At 52.7% G+C, this 17,913-nt stretch overlaps 3 protein-coding genes and 1 long non-coding RNA gene across 8 annotated transcripts; 2 read left to right on the top strand and 2 right to left on the bottom strand.

The window, feature by feature from the left end:
- The first annotated feature begins 67 nt into the window (after window positions 1-67).
- Window positions 68-3,023, top strand: LOC102046470 (zinc finger protein OZF-like). Of its 2 annotated transcripts, none has more exons than XM_055697931.1 (2): window positions 68-703; window positions 925-3,023. In XM_055697931.1, the coding sequence occupies exons 1-2, from the start codon at window positions 625-627 to the stop codon at window positions 2,211-2,213; spliced, it is 1,368 nt and encodes a 455-aa protein (XP_055553906.1). In that variant the 5' UTR covers window positions 68-624; the 3' UTR covers window positions 2,214-3,023. The 2 variants fall into 2 exon arrangements, with proteins under 2 accessions (XP_055553906.1, XP_055553905.1); XM_055697930.1 differs by having other exon boundaries at window positions 922-3,023.
- Window positions 3,024-6,507: 3,484 nt separating this feature from the next.
- Window positions 6,508-9,534, bottom strand: LOC106630871 (zinc finger protein 883-like). 4 transcript variants are annotated; one of them, XM_055697893.1, is made up of 3 exons: window positions 9,471-9,534; window positions 8,787-8,904; window positions 6,508-8,588 (listed from the first exon to the last, which is right to left on the bottom strand). In XM_055697893.1, exons 2-3 carry the CDS (start codon window positions 8,863-8,865, stop codon window positions 7,000-7,002), a joined length of 1,668 nt encoding a protein of 555 aa, XP_055553868.1. In that variant the 5' UTR covers window positions 8,866-8,904; window positions 9,471-9,534; the 3' UTR covers window positions 6,508-6,999. The 4 variants fall into 4 exon arrangements, with proteins under 4 accessions (XP_055553868.1, XP_055553865.1, XP_055553866.1 ...); XM_055697890.1 differs by lacking the exon at window positions 9,471-9,534 and adding an exon at window positions 9,258-9,464; XM_055697891.1 differs by lacking the exon at window positions 9,471-9,534 and adding an exon at window positions 9,288-9,464.
- Window positions 9,535-9,625: 91 nt separating this feature from the next.
- LOC114014765 (uncharacterized) lies at window positions 9,626-10,305 on the top strand. The gene is made up of 2 exons (XR_003558404.2): window positions 9,626-9,872; window positions 9,973-10,305. It is a non-coding gene; the product is annotated as an uncharacterized LOC114014765 (long non-coding RNA).
- Window positions 10,306-12,355: 2,050 nt separating this feature from the next.
- On the bottom strand, window positions 12,356-17,894 carry LOC106630873 (E3 ubiquitin-protein ligase TRIM7-like). Its single transcript, XM_014276695.3, has 8 exons — window positions 16,871-17,894; window positions 15,734-16,192; window positions 15,182-15,277; window positions 14,866-15,096; window positions 14,727-14,749; window positions 14,207-14,322; window positions 13,975-14,034; window positions 12,356-13,665 (listed from the first exon to the last, which is right to left on the bottom strand). Exons 2-8 carry the CDS (start codon window positions 16,145-16,147, stop codon window positions 13,151-13,153), a joined length of 1,455 nt encoding a protein of 484 aa, XP_014132170.2. The 5' UTR covers window positions 16,148-16,192; window positions 16,871-17,894; the 3' UTR covers window positions 12,356-13,150.
- Window positions 17,895-17,913: the final 19 nt, after the last annotated feature.

Genomic DNA, 17,913 nt, shown 5'->3' with positions numbered 1-17,913 from the left:
CCACGCTGCAGCAAGGAAGAGGAAGAGCCTTTACCATGTTTCCACCCCCCACCCCCTCTTACCCCCCAATTTATTTTTTAAAATTTTTTCAGGCTTCCGTCTTGACGGTCCTCATTTCCTCTCACATCTGCCACCAAGGGATGGAGATCAGCCAGGCATGAAGGGAGCTGGTAAATAAACACAGGCATCTCCCAAACAGCCTCAGCACAGCCGGAACTGTCTCCCCTCCCCCGCACCTCCCCCTTGGCTTTTTCCTGTGCCTCAGCACAGCAACCCGGCCAGCAACGCAGAGCGGCTGCGGCTGCTGCGGGCAGAGCTGAGCGGAGCATCCTGGGGACCCTGGCGGGACAGGACCGCATCGCCCAGCCCCAGGGGTCAGGCGACCCACAGCATCGCTTACCCCAAGGGGAGGATAAAGAGTGGCCCAGGGGTGCTGTGCTGTGTGATTTCGGGTGTGGGGGAGACGGCATCGCAATCAAAGGGGTCGTGGAAAACCATCCTCCCACCCTGGGGAAGAGCGGGTGTCCCACCCGTGATTTGGCTGTGCACTCCTGGGGAAGGGAGCACTGACAGCAGTGTATCTGCCCCCAAAATAGGGCTTTCTGGCCCCAAATCGGCCTCTGCATGGAAGAAGGGGGAGAGACGGTGGCACCTGGTCCCATGGTGAGAGAGGAGATGGGCGGCTCTGGGCGCATCCATGCAGGTGAGAAATTGGGGTACGGGAGAGGAGCCACCAGGTGTTCCTTTCATTTCACTCCCATCAGTGGGTGAGGGTCATATTGGTGGGGTGCTCCTTTGAAAATCATCCCTCTGCAGTCATCCTCCAGCCCACAACTCAGTGGACCCTGGAAACAGCCACCAATGTATTTGGGTACTGTTCCATCCTGGGGCAAAACATAACTCAATTTCCATCTAACCCAGCAGGAGACAGGATGCAGATGGAGGGTGAAGGGCACCGTGCAGACCAGGGATGTCCTGGTGGAGCTGAAGAGGGTGAAACTGTGGTAAAATCTAAAGGGAATAACCATGGAAGAGCTTCTGAGAGCAACCAGGGGATGGAGGGATGCCTGGGGATGGAGCAGAAGGATGAATTCACCCATGGCAAGGGAGATCAGCAGCTTTTTGCAGAAGAAAGTCTCTATGAATGTTCCCACTGCAAGAAATGCTTCCAGGACAGGTCAGAGCTCATTTGCCATCAGAGGTTGCACAGAGGAGTAAAGACTTTTAAATGCCAAGAGTGCAGAAAGGAGTTTGGGGAAAGCTCAGACCTTAGTTCCCATCAGAAAAGTCACATGGTGGAAAAGCCCTACCAGTGCTCAACATGTGAGAAGTTCTTCAAGGACAGGTCGACCCTCATCAGACACGAGAGAGTGCACACGGGAGAGAAGCCCTACAAGTGTCTAGAGTGCGGGAAGAGGTTCACCCGCAGCTCGGACATCATTGTCCATCAGCGGATTCACACAGGAGAGAAACCCTTTGAGTGCTCTGAGTGCGGGAAGAGGTTCAGCCAACGGTCCAACCTCTTCACCCATCAGATTGTACATACTGGGGAGAAACCCTTCACCTGCCACGAGTGCGGGAAAACCTTCGCCCGGAGATCAGAGCTCACCATCCATCAGCGAACGCACACTGAGGAGAAGCCCTACCAGTGCTCCCAGTGTGAAAAATCCTTCCGGGGGAGGTATGGGCTCTTCAGGCATGAGCGGTTACACACAGGAGAGAAACCCTATGAGTGCTCTGAGTGCGGGAAGAGCTTTGGCCAGAGTGGGGACCTTATCACCCACCAACGTTTTCACACAGGAGAGAAGCCCTACCACTGCTCACAGTGTGGAAAGTTCTTCTGCAATAAATCCAGCCTCGTTAAACACCAGAAATGGCATCTGGGGGAGAAGCCCTACAAATGCCACGACTGTGGGAAGAGCTTCGGGCAGAGCTCAGACCTCATCGCTCACCAGCGGACCCACACAGGTGAGAAGCCCTACCCCTGTGCCGAGTGCGGGAAGAGATTCACCAGGAAATCCAGCCTCATCGTTCATCAGCAGGGACACAGAAGACACAGAACTGGAGAACGCTCAAAATGTGGGAAGAGCTCAGAGGAAGACTCTAGCACTGGTGCTGCCAGGAACGTGGGCATGGAGGACAGCTTGTCCCTGTGCTCCGAGTGTACAAAGCCCCTCGAGGAGGCATCAGGCCTCCTTGATCAGCAGAGGTGATGCAGAGGAGAAAAAAATCCTCCCAAGTGCCTGGAAGAGGAGAAATGGCTTGGCTTATCTTGGCTTGGCTTGGCGCCAAGATCACACAAAAGAAGAAGAAATGAGAGGAGCGTGGGACATCTTCCTGTGTGAGATTTAACCTTTTTTTTTTTTTTTTTTTTTTTTTTTAAGTCAGAGACTACTCAGGGGAAGAAAAAAAGAGTTCAACACTACAGCATGGGTTCATCAGTGATGGAAAAAGGCCAGTTCCTCCTAATTCCTCACATTATCATGTAGATCATTCAGTAGCCTTCACTTAGCTCCCCCAGAAGCTTCATCCAAACTGTTTTCTCCATGGTGAGAGCCCTTCTATCATCCTATTCCTTCTTTTTTTTCCCTAACACCTTGCTGTTGCATTTTTTTAAGGTTAGCTGAGACATGGTCCCTGCCCCTGTCCAAGTGTCTGTCACACATCCAGCCTTGATGCATTAAACCTCAACTTAAAAAAAATGGGTTGGCTGTTCCTAAGGAGATTTTTATTTTCATACTAGATATTTGTGCATATGATAAAAATATAAGGAAAGTTTATATTGCTAGAGGAGTATTAGAGGAATAAGCATTTTTCCTCTGGCAGGTGTAGATGTTTTAAATGGTGGAGAAAATTAAAACAACTGTCATTGCTGGGGACAGGAGAGGGCATCCTCCAGGCAATCCAAGGGATAAGAGTGAGATTTCAGTGAAAAGAGCATGAACTAAAAGGATTAGTGGCCCAAAAGGAAACCATTGGAGGCAATTTATATCAAATATTCAATAAATAACCTGTTTCTTGCCTTTGGTGGCATGCTCTGGGTCATCATTGTGGCTTGCAGGAGGGTGGTCATCTGTGCTGGTGCCATGGGTGGGATAACCGTGCCACCATGAGAAACACCAGTGAGAGCTCTGTGTTGGGGCTGGTGGTTTTTACTGGGAGGATGTGGCAGTCTCGGGATGCAGGTCTCCACTCTCCCCATCCCAGGCACCCTCTGTGCCTGCCTCTTGTCACCTTGGGGTCAAACTGGTCCCAGTACTGGTGTTATGGCTGGAGTGTGCAACCAGCTTCAGCTTCTGGTGGTGTGAAGCTGCTCTGTGGCACAGCCCAGAGACCACAGTGATGGTACCGGTCCAAAAAGTTCCATGCCTGTGCCCAAAATTCTGGGTGGACCCTCACCTACATCTTCAGACCCACAGTGCAGGTTGGTTTTTCCCTTGACTTTGGTGGGCATCCAACATCTCCAATCCCACTGATACTGAAGGATTATATGGTGGGGAAGAAGCCGGGAGGGCAGCCCATGGGGTGGGGGAACATCTAGGGTTGAGCTAGACACTGGTGCTGCTCCAGCAGAACCAGGCTGGTGGGCAGCAGGCTTGAAGGCCTTTGGAGTGGGGAGTGTCCAAGGGATGCGCCAACATCCTAGTACTGTCCCCATCCAGCAGCAGGTCGCGGCAAGAGGATAGGGTGGATCCCCCCGCTCTGTAGATGCTCCATGATGGTAAAAGGGTCACCATGGAGGGATGGTAAGGTCCTGCTAAGGCCACATGCAGTCCCTGAGCCACATGGCAGCAGGTGAAGGGTGGTCCCAGGTGGGGTGGGGTACACCAACCCCTTCAAAACCCACCCTCCTGTGACCACAGAGGTCCACACCTGGGTTGCAATGAGCTGGGATGGGAGCTGGGATGGGGACTCAGGTGTTTGGGGTGGGGGGCACCCAGATGTCTGGGCGGAGATCCAGAGATCCAGTGGTGGGGACCCAGGCATCCAAGGGGGGGGACCCAGGGATGTGAAGGGGGGTAGCCAGGTGGCTGGGGACGTGGCAGACAGGAAGGTGCAGAAGCATTCATGGAGCTGTTGTGGGCCCAGGTGGAGAAGGACCGAGGCAGCGCCAGAGCTGCCTGGGCATCGCTGTCTGCTCTGGTACCGGGGAGGGGGGGTGTGTGGAGAGGGCCGTCTTCGGCACTGCTCCTAGGACACTTAGCACCAGTGGTCCCGCTCACCCCGGCCCGGGATAGAGCCGGGAAAAGTTCCCCTTGCAAAAAAATGAAACCTTTTCCAGGGTGGTTTTTTTGTTTAAAAAAAATATTGGGGGGTGGGTGGTTTTTTAGCTTCTTACGGCTGTTTTACAGCCTGGAGAGAAGACGAAAGTGGGGGGGGCAACACTTTTTGCATCCACTTGGGGGAAGGGGCCAGGGGTGGGGGGGGCACATGGATGGATCCCTCACCCTTCACCAAGGGAAAATTATGGCAAAGGGGAAAAATTATCATCATGTATGAGACCTCCCCAGATTATGGGGAGGGGGTGTCTCTGTCCTTGGAGAGGTTCAGCCCTCACCTGGACACAGCTCGGAGCGAAGCGAAGGTGTTGGCTCTGCCTTTGAGCATGGGGATGGTCCAGGGATGCCCTCCAGGTTGAACTACTCCAGGATTTCCTACTGCTGCAAGAAATCCACCTATTAATTGTCCCAAATGCTATTTGTGTGGTGGGTACGATGACGTGGAGTGTTACCACACAGCAGCATCTCATGTGTGAGAAGGATTTATCATATATTTGTTTTCTCTCCCCTTAGAGAAGCAGTTTTCTTCCTCCCAAGGATGGCAGCGACCCTGCCCACTCTAGCCAGCTGCTCCAGAGCCAGACTGAGCTGACGGGATGGAGTAACAGAAAGCCAATCCCCAACAGAGGAACCGGAGACCCCAGGAGACCCTTGCAGAGGTGAGAGCTGCACCCCAGGGTCCCATCTTTTATCTTCTGTCTTTTCCCCTTTCTGCTGCACTGTCTGCTTGTAAATGATATTATTACTTCTAACCCTGCAGGACATGGGATGGAGAGTAGGAATGAGAGCAGGGACACCCTGATCTCCTTGTCTGCATCCAGGAGGGCTGTGGCTGGACAACCCTGTCCTCTTGCTTTCGGCTAGGTGACCCATTGCTATATGGAATGGTCCCATCACCTTGTCAGCTGGTGCCCAGGAGATGGGGAGATCCCTACTGGGAAGGTGCCTGGGCTTGCCAGAGACCACTTTAAGGTCTAGGGTGGCCGTGATGACACATAAGTAGCCACAGACCTGAATTTGGCCAAGAAGTGATAGTGATACTCTCACTTCTCTATCCAAACCCTAGATAAACCTCTTCTGGACCATCTATCCATTCACAACATTCAGAAACTGTGTGATGTGACCCTCACCACCAGTTCACAGCCAGGACATTATTAATGCAACTCCAACCCAACCCTGCAGAGTGGCACGGGAGAAACCAACTACCATCTTATATCAAAGCAGCACTGTGGTGTAACAATTACAGCTTAGATACTCAGTTTTGGCTATCAGTGATACATTGGCTGCCCCAACAGACCACCTGGGTTCTAAATGCATTGGAGATTAGTGCTGGTTTAAGGTCAGAAAGTTATAGGGCAGCTACATCAACAGAAAAGGTGGCAACAACCACGCCAGCAAGCAGCGGTGATACCATTTCTATGGTGTTCCTGCAGATCTTTGCTGTGGTGGCCACCATGGGCAGCTCTAAGTATTTCGGAGGAAAGCAGGAGATAAGGAGAGAAAAGGGAATGGGAAGTAGGTCCCACTGCACAAAGAAGAGGAAAGGGAAGAGGAAGATGAAACCAAAGAACCAAGCTCTTCATAAAATACCTGGAGCACCCCAATGGCTATGGGCCGTCTCTCATGCTAGGTCATGAAAGCCTGGTAAAGGACTTGAAGGTGGTCTTCATCCCTGTGAGCCTGTGTCTGGCACGGCAAAGCCAAGCAGCTGCTGGCTCTTCTGGAAACCAAGGCAGAAATAGTCTGGCCAAAGAGACCAGATTTCCCAGTCGTGGTCAGGCTTTAGTTGGAGCTTCCTGCACCAAGGCTTGTTTTGGCTCCACTAACCAAATCTGAGCAGCTTCCAAGCTCAACCCCAGCTCAGGAACAAGAGAAACCCACCTGACTCCTTCACGTACCCCCACACCCACACACCCCCAACTCCCCCAAAACCTATTGGGAAAGTGCGATTTCCCCAAAGCTTGCTTTCCTCCAGGATGCAAAACTGGAAGGGACAAGGACCAGCCCCAGGCCAGTTCCCAGACACTGGGTTTCACCAAGATCTCACTGTTTTCTCCTACTTTATAAACAGGCAGCTCCTACCCCCTGGTCACCAACATCTTTTAGGAAGCTCTTTGCAGTTTTCCCCTCTTCGCTTTTTAACAGCAGCAACTTCTCCCTGCTGTGCAAGAGCAAATAATAATGTAATATCTAGCTATTTAGCTAGCAGAAAAATACAAGGAAAAGATGATATTCCTTAGGAACAGAGGGCCCTTTTTTATTGAGGTGCATACATACAAAGGCGAGGGAAGGATGTGCAGAGGAAGATGGACTTCTACAGTATCTTTGAGGTGCTGAAAGGTACCCAGCCTGGAAAATGTCAAAGGATTTAAGGAAGGGTGATTTAAAGGCTTTAAAGACAGATGATGGGATGACGTAAAGCCTGAAACAGGAGATGGTTTGACTGAGGAGTGGTGGGAGTGAGTGGATCATGGACCTATTGAGTAAACGCAATAATAAGAGGAAATAATTAGCATTAAAAAAAAGTATATTATTTAGTCATCAGCCTACTTTAGATCATTTGCATGGGGTGGGGTTATTTTTTTTCCCCACTTTTGCAGTCTTTGAAGAATTTTATTTAGGAGAAGCGCTGATTTTTTCTCTTTCATGTACAGCATCTCAACTCTTCCCAAAACTCCTTCACTGCTTGGAGCACTCGCAAAGCTGTTTCTCCCTGGTGTTATCTCTGGTGTTCGATGGGGTCTGATCCCTTCTCAAAACCCTCTGCACACTGGGGGCACTGGCGAGAGTCCTTCCCCACTGTCATGCCAAAATGTGAGTTGGGCTGGAAGCTTCTCCCGCATTTCTGGCACTTGCAAAGCCCTCTGTGCACCCTCTGATGCACGATGAGGTTGGATTTCCTGCTGAAGCTCTTCCCACAGGCCGGGCAGGGGTAGGGCTTCTCCCCAGTGTGAGTCCGCAGATGGGCGATGAGGTCTGAGCTCTGCCCAAAGCTCTTCTCGCACTCGTGGCACTTGTAGGGCTTCTCACCAGCATGGAGCCGCTGGTGCCGCACGAGGCTGGACCTGTTGCTGAAGAACTTTCGGCACTGGGAGCACTGGTAGGGCTTCTCACCTGTATGGAAGCGCTGGTGTGCGATGAGGTCTCCGCTCTGCCCGAAGCTTTTCCCGCACTCACTGCATTCGTATGGCTTGATTCCTGTGTGCAGCCTCTCGTGCCTGAAGAGGGTTGACCTTCCTCTGAAGAACTTCTCGCACTCAGAGCAGTGGTAGGGCTTCTCCCCGGTGTGGGTCCGCTGGTGGACGATAAGCTCTGAGCTTTGCCCGAATCGCTTCCCACACTCTTCACACTTATACGGCTTCTCCCCTGTGTGCATCCTCTGGTGTCGGAAAAGATTTGACCGGTGGCTGAAACTCTTCCCGCACTCGGGACACTGGAAGGGTTTCTCCCCGGTGTGTGTCCGCTGGTGGACAATGATGTCCGAGCTGCGGGTGAACCTCTTCCCACACTCGTGGCATTTGTAGGGCTTTTCCCCTGTGTGCACCGTCTCATGCCTGATGAGGGTGGACCTGTCCTTGAAGCACTTCTTGCACGTGGAGCACTGGTAGAGCTTCTCCTCCACGTGGATCCTCTGATGGAGGTTGAGGTCCGAGCTCTGCCCAAACTCCTCCCCGCACTCATAGCACTTGTAGCGTCGCTCTCCCATGTGCTGCCGCTGATGCTGCAGCAACTTGGATTTTTCCCTGAAGTGTTTCCCGCACTCAGTACACTGGCAGAGTTGTTCTCCTACATGCACCTTCTCGTGGACAAGAAGTCTTGACTGGTGAAGGAAGCTTTTCCTGCACTGCTGGCATTTAAAAGGTTTTTCTCCTATGTGGACCCTCTTGTGCCTGATAAGCAGTGACCTGTCTGGGAAGCACTTCTGGCACTTGGGGCACTCGTAGAGCTTTTCTCCTGTGTGAGTCTTCTGGTGGACGATGAGGTTTGAGCTCTGCCTGAAGCACTTCCCACATTCGTGGCATTTATAAGGTTTCTCTCCGGTGTGGATCCGCTGATGCACAATAAGGTTGGAGCTCTGCCCGAAGCTTTTTCCACACTCGTTGCACATGTACTTCTTATCCCTGGTTGCGGTTCTGTACTGGGCTTTGGATTCTTTGGTGATTTTTTGGTTTCCTCCGTGAGTGATGAGTTTATCCTCTCCCAGCCTCGTCTTGCTCTCATTTCCTTCCTGTTTTGCAACTCCGTGCCCTCGCTCAGAACTTTCTCGCTTCAGGTTCGGCTCTTCCTTCATTCTGGCGGCACATGCTGCTATGGGTTGCAAACAAGAGCAATGTCTTGATTTCTTGAAGGGAAACCATGTCATGGCAGGGGACGGTGAAGGGCAGGTGCGGAGCTCCGCCACTTCTTCACCCTCAACCCCAACAGATTCAGGGAGGATGAAAGTGGGGGGAGAGACATGGTGGTGGGGCTTGGGTGGTCCTTCCACCATGGGAATGAGCTCCTCACCTGCAAGGGGGTCTCCCAGGGTCTCCCCTTCTTTTCCTGGCTGAGGATTGGGGTCCAGCAGCTCGTTGGCTCGCTCCATCCAAGGCAGCTTCAGGAAAGGGAACCCCTGCTCCAAGGGCTAGAATCAACAGAGACCCCCCCAGCCCTGGTACCACCACAGCAGCAAGCACCCAGCCCACCTTGGCCCTTGGCAGGCAGAGCCCCCCACAGCCCCTGGCACCGACCCACAGCGATGCCCCGCTACCTACCCCTGGTGCTGCTCCCACCCATGCCTTCATGGCCCCGGTGCCCCCCAGGCTGCCCCTCCGCATCTCCCCGTGTCCCGTCCCCCGTCCGTCCCCCCCCCCCCAGTTTCTACTCCTGGCTGCCCCCAGTTGCCCCTCCACGGTCCCAGTGTCGCCCACCCAACCGTCCCCGGTGGCCCTTGGGCCGCCCCTCCGCATCCCCTCCGCGCTACCCCCCCGCCCCAACCCCGGCACGGTCCCCGGTGCTGCTCCTGACAGTCGCTCCGCATGTCCCCGTGCCCGGGTTCCGTTCCCGGCTGCCTCCGGTGCTGCCCCCGGTACCGCCCTGGTACCGTCCCCAGCGCTGCTCCCGGTGCTGCCCCGGCCTCTGTTCCGCGATCCCGCTGCTCCCCGGGCCGTGTTATCCCCGGTCCCCGCCCCGGTCCCGTCCCTCTCCTACCCCGGCCCCTCCGCCGGCGCTGCCCGCGGCCGCTCCGCGCTGCTCCCGCCCCTTCCTGCGCACCGCCCCCCCCCCCCGACCCGTGCTCGCTCCCGGAGCATCACCGGCCGGGCGTCCACGGGGGGAAAACTCGCGTGGCGCTGAAGGTGCGGCGGAGGGAGCGGGAAACTGGGGAAGGAAGCTCCAGAGGCCACCAGCAGCCCCGGGTAGGCTTCGGGGCTTTTTTTAAAAAACATTATATTCTCCCCACCCCCTTCTCATTAATATTCTCCGGAAGGGATTTCGTGGCTGAGCAGCAGCGCGGGGTGGGGTGGAGGGTTAGGGTTGTGTGAGAAACTATGGGCCAGGGTATTGTTTATTAAGATTTATGTTAAGCTCAATGTAAAGGTTAGGCAACAAAAGGTATGAAAACGCTTATGCAAACAGCTACCAGACACCGCTTGTGTAAGATAAGATAACCGCAATCGCTTACACAAACTAAACCAGATACCGCTTGTGCAAGATAACCGCCAGATGTCTAGGAACCGACAGAAACAGGACAAACGACCCCATATAAGGACATATGAGTGAGGGGTCAACTATGGGACGAAGGAGGAAGACTTCTTACTTCGGCCTCAACGACCACCAGGAGGCAGAAAACGACCCCCTAACAACAACTGAAGCATGCGCAGAGTACCTCCACTACCTCATGAACACGGGAGTAAAGATGTATAAAAAGGGACTGTTTGAACTGCTCAGGACGGCAGTTGGCGGAGCGCAGACTCCCCTGTCGTCCAGCGCTGGTTTTGCTCATATTCTACTTGCTATAATTAATAAAATTTTAATTGGATTATGATCCGTTGTGGTCTCAGTTTATAACAGTTGTGCGTTCGCTGTTTCTTCCCACCCACTCCTGGAGGAGGGATAGAAGTTACCACCCAAGCAGGGTTGATGCTCACCCAGCTGCTGGTGTCCACGCCACAGGGGTCTGACGTGATGCAGTGTGTCAATCCTGTACAACTGGGACTCCCACCCGCCCATACAAAGCTTCAGCTGGTCTTCTTCATGCATGGTGGCTGCTGGAGACATGCCAGCACCCCAGAGGCCCACCACAGTGGAAGGTGGGACCCCGTGAGATAAGGAAAGCGTTAGAAGTCATCTTGAAGTTGCTATGAATGGAACCAGAGAATAAATTCAGGCTGGATAGGAATCTGGGGTAGCGGTAGCCCTGCTCTGAGCATCCACAGGGTTCCCTGCACTGCAGAGCCCCAAACTGGACCCAGTGCCCAGATGTGGTCTCGCCCATGCTGTGAAAACCCTTCTATCTTTGAGATGCTCAGCGATGCAAGACAACACACACCCGCAGAAAGGCAAGGATCTGTACTGGAGGAAATAACCTTCTTTTGTGCTTTCTGGGAATTTTTTTGGGGGGGAATCTAGAGGAAAATAACAAACAGCTGCATGGTGCAACCTCAAATGTTCCCAGAGGTCTTTGTTCTTGCCCTTGGATGGTGTGGTTGTCCTCCTGCCTGGCCCATAGCAAATGCCTCCTCCTCTAACCCTCGCAGGGGGGGGGTCGCAGCATCTGGACATACCAGGACTGCTCCTTCCCTAGGGAGATGCTGGGGCTACGCCTGCTTAGGAGGTCCCCACCATTCATTATCCTGGTTTTCAACCAAAAAAGGTCTTTCCAAGACATTTCTGATACAGCAAGAGCTACAACAGCCTAAGGAGCACAGGCACTAGCCTGCGTGTTTCATTTCCTCCTGCATCACACTTGCACCTCGGACCATGGTGAGGGTGCTGCCTGCCTGAGGCTTCCTGCAGTGAAAAAACAGGAAACACACACGGTTTTTTCCAGCTCTGCAGCTCCTGAGTCACACGTAGGCTGCAGATTGTGGTTTCTTGGGTTTTTTCCCCTGTCTTTTGTTAGTTCACCTCAAATCCAGCTCCCTACCAGCATCACTCAGAGGGGTTCAGATGCAAGAGGAGATGCATCAACTGGCCAAACCATTGTGAGGAATGTGATGAAGACCACCAAAAAGAGCTGGTTTTCCACAGGTCATCTGGCTTATTTCCGTATGAAATCCACACAGGTTGTACAAAACCCACTGCACTTTGTGAGCCCAACTGCTCTACACATGGCAATTAGCAACTCCGCTTCCTCGGTGACCTACCTCTGAGGTATTTAATAGCTCCGCTTGTGTGCAGACCAGCTCATTTTTGGCAGGGTATAATTTTTATTGAATGATTTTCCCAGCTTTCATAGGTGCAAACACACCTACAAAAGGTTCTTCGTACATTTGAACGTGTGTGCTTTCGGGTATCCTATACATCTGCATCCCACACATGACTTCCAGCATTTAACTAGGCAGGATCTGATGCTGAATGACCTTCCACACCTGCAGCCAGTCCGTCCCCTGGGTGGGGGCTTGTCTGGGTGCTTCAGGGTGGTCTGTAACAGAATGTGGCAGCCTGTCGGTCCTGGGGGACAAAGCAAGAAAAGGAGAGAAAGGAGGAAGGAGAGAAGAAAGAAGGAGGAAGAAAGGAAAGGAGGAAGAAAAGAGGAAGAAAGGAAAGGAGGAAAACAGGAGGGAGGAAGGAGGAAGAAAGGAAGGAGGAAGGAAAGAGGAAGGAAGGAATAAGGATGTCCGTGTGGGTGACCCCGTACAACTCAGAGGTTCGTTACGGTTCCTGGAGGTCGGAGAGGAGCTGGCGGCGTCCCTGGCCGCCGTGCCACAGCCAGGGGCTTTGGGGAGGGAGGGGGACACCCCCCCCACACTCCCTGTCACCCGCGGGGTGGGGGGTGGGGCTGTCTCCAGCGCCCCGGCCTCCGGCAGGAGGCGCCGTTCCCGACAGAAGGGGCGCGGGACGGGGCGCACCGGGGGCGCCCCCCCCAGTAGAAGGGGTGCGGGGGGCGGGGGGCTGGAGCTATAGCAAGGTCTGAGTACCAGTGGGGGCCGCAGCCAGACCTGAGGAGGGGGACCAGGGCAACCCTATCTCTCCCGCGAGGGCTGTCGGGGAGCCGGTACCCAGCCCCGGGGGGTGGGGCATGATGTCCCGTACCCAGCCCAGAGCATCCTCCGCCTCTTACCCGGGTTTCGTTTTCCGCTCGCTTTGCGCAGCCCCAGCTCCTTCTTGCGCGTCCCCCACCCCTTCCCGCGTCCCTCTGGGCTCGGCCACTCCCGGCCCCAGCAGCATCCCAGCAGCCGGTTAGGAAGGGGATTATAGAAATAAAATTAAAAAATAAAAATAAAATCGGTGTTGGTCAGAAAGGAACTGTGTGGTCTAGAGGGATGCTCAGGGAGCAGGGGCATCCCAGGGGACGCATGGTGCTGGCAAAGTTTAGGGCTCTCCAGAATGAAGGCAGAGGTGTGCCCGAGTTCTGAGCGCCCCCAGGCTCCTGCTCCCACCCTGCTGCAAAACCCCTGTTACAGGCAGCAAGGAGTCAGGACGAAAAAGGCCCCAGGAACCACAGTGGCCAGACCCCACATTTGCTTACAAACCATTATTGAACCCTTCCCACAGCCCCAGGAGCTGCTGGACAACATTAAAAAAGGAAAGAAAATTGCTTTTTTTTTTTTTTTTTTTTTTTTTTAGTGCATTCTAGTGGAAGAGATTCTTTTGCAACATCATAGAAAAGGAAAAAGGTGCACAATGAGCAGAAGAACAGCTGGACTGGGGGTGAGGGCAGGGAAAGCTCATGGGCAGAGACGGAGATGGGAGCCTCTCCCCACCCAGAAGAAAGGGAAGATGCTCTCCCCACCAAATGAGACTTGTTGAAAGGTAAAGATGGGGGGCTCATGCTTGGCGAGGTAAAATGCCACTTTCCCCTCTCCACAGTCCAGAGTCACCCACACCCTCCCAGTTTTCCCAGTGGCAGGGAAAGTGGTGATGGGGGAAGTGAAGACGCGGTACTGACTCCCACAGCGCCCCATTACCCAGATTCCCTTCTCTGGTTGAAACTCAAGCCAACCCTTCCTGGACACAGAACGTTGGGCCACCCCCAGTGCCCAGGTCCTGCCTCCGGCCACCTCCACCTCCCAGCAGTGTCTCCCCATGGTGAAGCCTTGACAGCCCAGTACACAGGAGGAGATGTCAAATCGCTGCGGGGTGGTGGGCAGATCCTGCCCTGCATCTGTCCATCTCACCCCCCGCCGGTCCCGGGAGAGGACAAGCTGGGCGTTTGCAGTGTCAGGGTCCAGAGTCACAAACACTATCGGGGATGGAGAAGAAAGTGGTGTTGGAGGACATCACCCCCCAAAAAAAGCCCTGCTCTGGGCTGGGACAAGCCCCAGCATCACATGTCTGCCTGTGTCTTGAGCTTGGGAGCAGAGATGTCTCTACATCTTCCTGCTTGGGAAAGCCTTGCCTCATGCTGGAGAACTGGGCAGAGCTCCTTTGTACATTCAGGAACCCCAAAGCAAGCTCAGCTCATCATTTCCCAACCATTTTAAACACTATTTGGGTTAAAACTGACTTTGCTGGAGCCTTCCCTTGCAGCTGCTCCTCCAAAGAGCCTCACCTTTTCCATCTCCTCCTGGAGATGGTCCTTGCTCTTTCTCCAGTTCAGATGGCAAAATGTCTAGGAAGATAAAGAACAAAGGTTGGACATCATGCTCTCTGGCTGGTAATTCTGCTCACTCATGCCCCTGCCATGTTTTTCCTGGGAAGAAAGGAAAGACAGCAGCACGTAGAGCTGCCCCTTCCCATAATGGGGGCATAACCCCCATCAGCCCAGCCATGCTCCACCGTACCTTGAAATCTCCCCAGCGTCTCTCTGAGGACAGAGTTTTGTCGAGAAATAACATGGAGCGTCCTTTCCAGGTCCAAGAAGGTCTCAGTCATCCTCCGGGCACTGCCCATCTCCCACCTGGATGCAAACCTTTTCCCCTTAGATATGGGACTTGTAATGGCAGGAGATGCTGGGACCATTCCTCCAACCCCTGCCCCCCAGGCAATTTGGGGATGGTGGATGAGCTGGCTGTCCCCTCTGTCCCAGGCTCAGAGATGCCAACCCGCTCTGTACAGGAGGACACGTGGTCCCTGATGCCTTAATGGCCAAGAAGACCTGCAGTCTTAGGGTGCTTCTTCTTGTGGCATCCCCACACTGGGGTTCAAGGCACCTTCTTGTCTCCATACCTCTCCAAGCCTCACTTCAAGCCCTGCCTGAACAGCCAAAATTTCCATCTCTGTTGTAGAAACCATGGGGATGCTGCCTGTGAGCCCTCCTCCCCCCCTTTCCCCCCCAGCCCCCGACCCTTGAAGAACACGTACCTGTCCACAGTGCTTCGGGCATTCTGGAATAGAAAAAGAGAGAGAGAAATAGCCTCAGCCTCCTGTTCCAAAATTGGGGGAAGACTCCAGCCAAGGCGACATGGGACCCTCTTCCATCTTGCCTGGTAGAACACCTGACCTGCAGGAATCTGCTCACAGGTTGCTCAAGCTTCTTCTCCATCTCGCAGATCAGGACATCAAGGAGAGCAATCTCACCAGACATCTTGGTCTCCTCTTCCTCCTGCCTTCTCATCATCTCTCTGTCCAGCTCTCCCAACCGAGCCAGGAAGACAAGCTCTTGGTCCTTCAGAAACCGGCGCAGCTGCCGAAATTCAGACACAATCTTCTGCCTCTCGACCTCTGTCTGTGTCTGCAGAACATGGAAAGACAACAGCATGGACCACACTGGTCCAACACTTTTATATTTTTTCTGGGTGATGGCAACAGCTACTTACCAAATAGTCCTGGCATCGCCTCTCTCCACTTGTTTTCCATTCCAAAATCTCTTTCCTTTGTTTCTTGAGCTTCTCCAGGTCACTGCGTATTTGGTCCTGGAAGAAGAAAAATTATTTGGAAGGGTATTCAGGGGGGAGTGGGGAAGGGCTGGGGGATGATTAGAAATATTCCTCCCCCAATTTGGGGGAAAAAAAAAATGCAGCATGGGCATGAGGATGGAGCAAATGCAGGAGGACAGAGCAGCCAGCTTCATTCTCATATGAAATAAATTGGAAAATACCTGTTGACTGATTTGGGGCAAAGGGTTTAGTCTCAAAATTAATATTTTCATATTTTTAGCCAAAAGGAGTTACATGTTGTTTTTATTTAGCTCTCCCCAATTATTTCCATTTATTTATTTTCATGGACAAAGAAAACCCCAGCTAAGAGAACTTCAAAGCTGGCTTGAAGCCCATGATCCTGACAAGCTCAAAGAAACCAGAGCAGCCCTTCAGGTGGTCAGAAAAAAAAATTGAGAAAAGGACTAATGCAAGCTCAGTCATGGATCTGACCCTGTCCTCCTGGGTAGATTCTACACAGGCTGTAGTGGGACCTCCATGAGCCCTTGGTCCATCACAGCTGGAGCCAGATGCTTTTGCATCACCCTTGAAGGTGACTGTCCTCTTGCTCCACACACAGAGTTGCTCCTTCTCCTCCCTGCCTCCTTCCAAACCCAAGAGCTTCAGCTTCTCCGCTAAATGCTCCAAATGCTGTTTCGGCTGGAAATTTCCTTTCCTGAGCCGGCTTCGGTGGCTGGCTGCCTGGGCATCTCCAAGCCTTCCTTGCTGCAGCTGGGATTGGGCTGTGCTTCCTCTGCAGCTGGTGGGGTCACAGCCCAGATGGCCACCATCCAGCCAATGCTGTAGGACAGTGTGGTGAGTGCTTTCTTTTCCCCCTTCCCTTGCTCTAGATGAACCAGAAGCCATGGCAACACGTTCTCCAGTCTCCCTGCTTCCTCTTCCCCTTGCTGCCTGCAGTGGAGTGAAGACATAAAAGGTCTCAGCATGGGTGGAGGAAGGAGGAGCAGTGGAGGAGACCTCTAATCTCTTTTAGATGTTAATTTTAGGAAGGGATGAGTTGCCGTCTAGCCAGCCTTGGACTTTAACACCCATCTCTTAGGCATCAAGGTTTGTCTTGCCTACGTTCAAGTCTACATTATGGGCACTGCCACCTCAGGTTGGCATCTCCACTCCTGGGATGGCCAAAGGAGACGGAGCCAACCTTCCCACCTGGTAGGAACTGACATTTCGTCCCCAAAGCTCAGGCTGTAACCTGCTCTCTTGCTGGTACATGACCTGACATCCCCCCACATCTGCTTCCCACCCTTCAAAGCATGGACCAAAGCTTAAGGGCCAACGCAGAAACCCTCCAATGTTGCAGATGTGTTCAGAAACTGTGCTGGAAGGCAGCTCTTGTCTCTTCTTGCTGCTTTCCTTTTATTTGGAACCAATTTTAATCAATTAACACAGGAGATGCAGAACCTAAAAACATTCCTGAAGCAGGCTCCACAACACGACTCCCCCTTGACAACTTGCATTTCAAGGACAGACCACAGCAACCCCAAATTTAATAGCCCTTCATCTTTACACTTGGAAAAACATCTCTGCAGTGCCAGGATGTCCCCCGACTGTCCCCAAAGAGACACTTACCCATTAGGCAGCAGCACAGGGTCCCTGCAGGCTTTTTTTAAGAGTTGGGTAATTCAGTCCACAGGGCTCCTTCTCCAGCCACCCCGGGGCTGTTTGAACTTGAAGTTGGATCACATGGAAGACAGAGAGAAAATACCAGCCCTATTTAAGGAAACATGCAGAGGAATGTGCTGCCTGGTGTCTCCCTGCCAGGGACAGGCTCATTTACATCCTGCTGCAGATTAGTGTCCTGAACTGGGATTTTTCAATATAAGATAAAGCTTGGGTTGAAAATACTTTCTCGTTTTCAGCTATAGTATAGGATAAATTATTTTTTGGCTACTGGGCAAGATGGGGCATCTCCCACCATGCAACACAGGGCTCATGCCAGCACAGATACTTCCCAGGGCTTCATGACCTGCCTTGGCCATCACCAGGGCAAAAAATAAGCACAGTGGTCATCCAATTGCTTTAAATAAAGAGCTGGGCAGCTTTCTCATCTTCCATCCAGCCTCTTTCATGGGTTAAAAGCAGCACAGGAACACCTTCCTGATCACTACTTTTAATTATAGCAAAAACAGCTTTATAAACTTGTGCTTCAAAGTCACTGGTGGTGATTTCCAACATGGAGGAAGGGCAGTTTCTTGTCTGTGGTGCTTCCCACCTTGATAGGTACTTAAAAAAGAGGATTAAAAAAAAATTAATATATTATTATATATTTCCCCCTGCAATTTCTGTCTGCTGACAGAAGGAATGGTACTTTGAACTGCTACAGCAAACGTGCTTTCTTAGCTGGTATCATCTTGAGGCCCTCGGACATGAATAATCTGTCCCTTTCCTCCCTCTTCCCCCTGCTTGGGTCTTCTCCTGCCTACCCTGCACCAGTGCCACCACAAATACGGGTTACAAGGGCAGTAACAAAGGTTTCTGGTCCAATAAACTGCAGGAAGAAAACCTTAAAATCACAGGGCTGAGACCCTGAGATGCTCCAACCATTGCTCATGGGTGGGAGATGATAGCATCCCTCCCCAGTGGGATCACACACTGGGATCCACCTCAACTAA

The sequence above is a fragment of the Falco cherrug genome, chromosome 21, assembly GCF_023634085.1.
Source record: "Falco cherrug isolate bFalChe1 chromosome 21, bFalChe1.pri, whole genome shotgun sequence".
Taxonomy (NCBI): domain Eukaryota; kingdom Metazoa; phylum Chordata; class Aves; order Falconiformes; family Falconidae; genus Falco; species Falco cherrug.
This window is presented reverse-complemented; position numbering and strand designations above follow the sequence as displayed.

Coding starts and splice junctions, on each gene's coding strand:
- LOC102046470 (XM_055697930.1), top strand. CDS start 625: ATGGAAGAAGGGGGAGAGACGGTGGCACCTGGTCCCATGGTGAGAGAG. Junction 704..921: donor CTCTGGGCGCATCCATGCAG/GTGAGAAATTGG, acceptor CATCTAACCCAG/CAGGAGACAGGATGCAGATG.
- LOC106630871 (XM_055697893.1), bottom strand. CDS start 8,865: ATGGAGCGAGCCAACGAGCTGCTGGACCCCAATCCTCAGCCAGGAAAA. Junction 8,589..8,786: donor CCTGGGAGACCCCCTTGCAG/GTGAGGAGCTCA, acceptor TGCAACCCATAG/CAGCATGTGCCGCCAGAATG.
- LOC106630873 (XM_014276695.3), bottom strand. CDS start 16,147: ATGGCTTCTGGTTCATCTAGAGCAAGGGAAGGGGGAAAAGAAAGCACT. Junction 14,750..14,865: donor CTGTGAGCAGATTCCTGCAG/GTCAGGTGTTCT, acceptor TTTCTATTCCAG/AATGCCCGAAGCACTGTGGA. Junction 14,323..14,726: donor GCCCGAAGCACTGTGGACAG/GTACGTGTTCTT, acceptor GTTTGCATCCAG/GTGGGAGATGGGCAGTGCCC.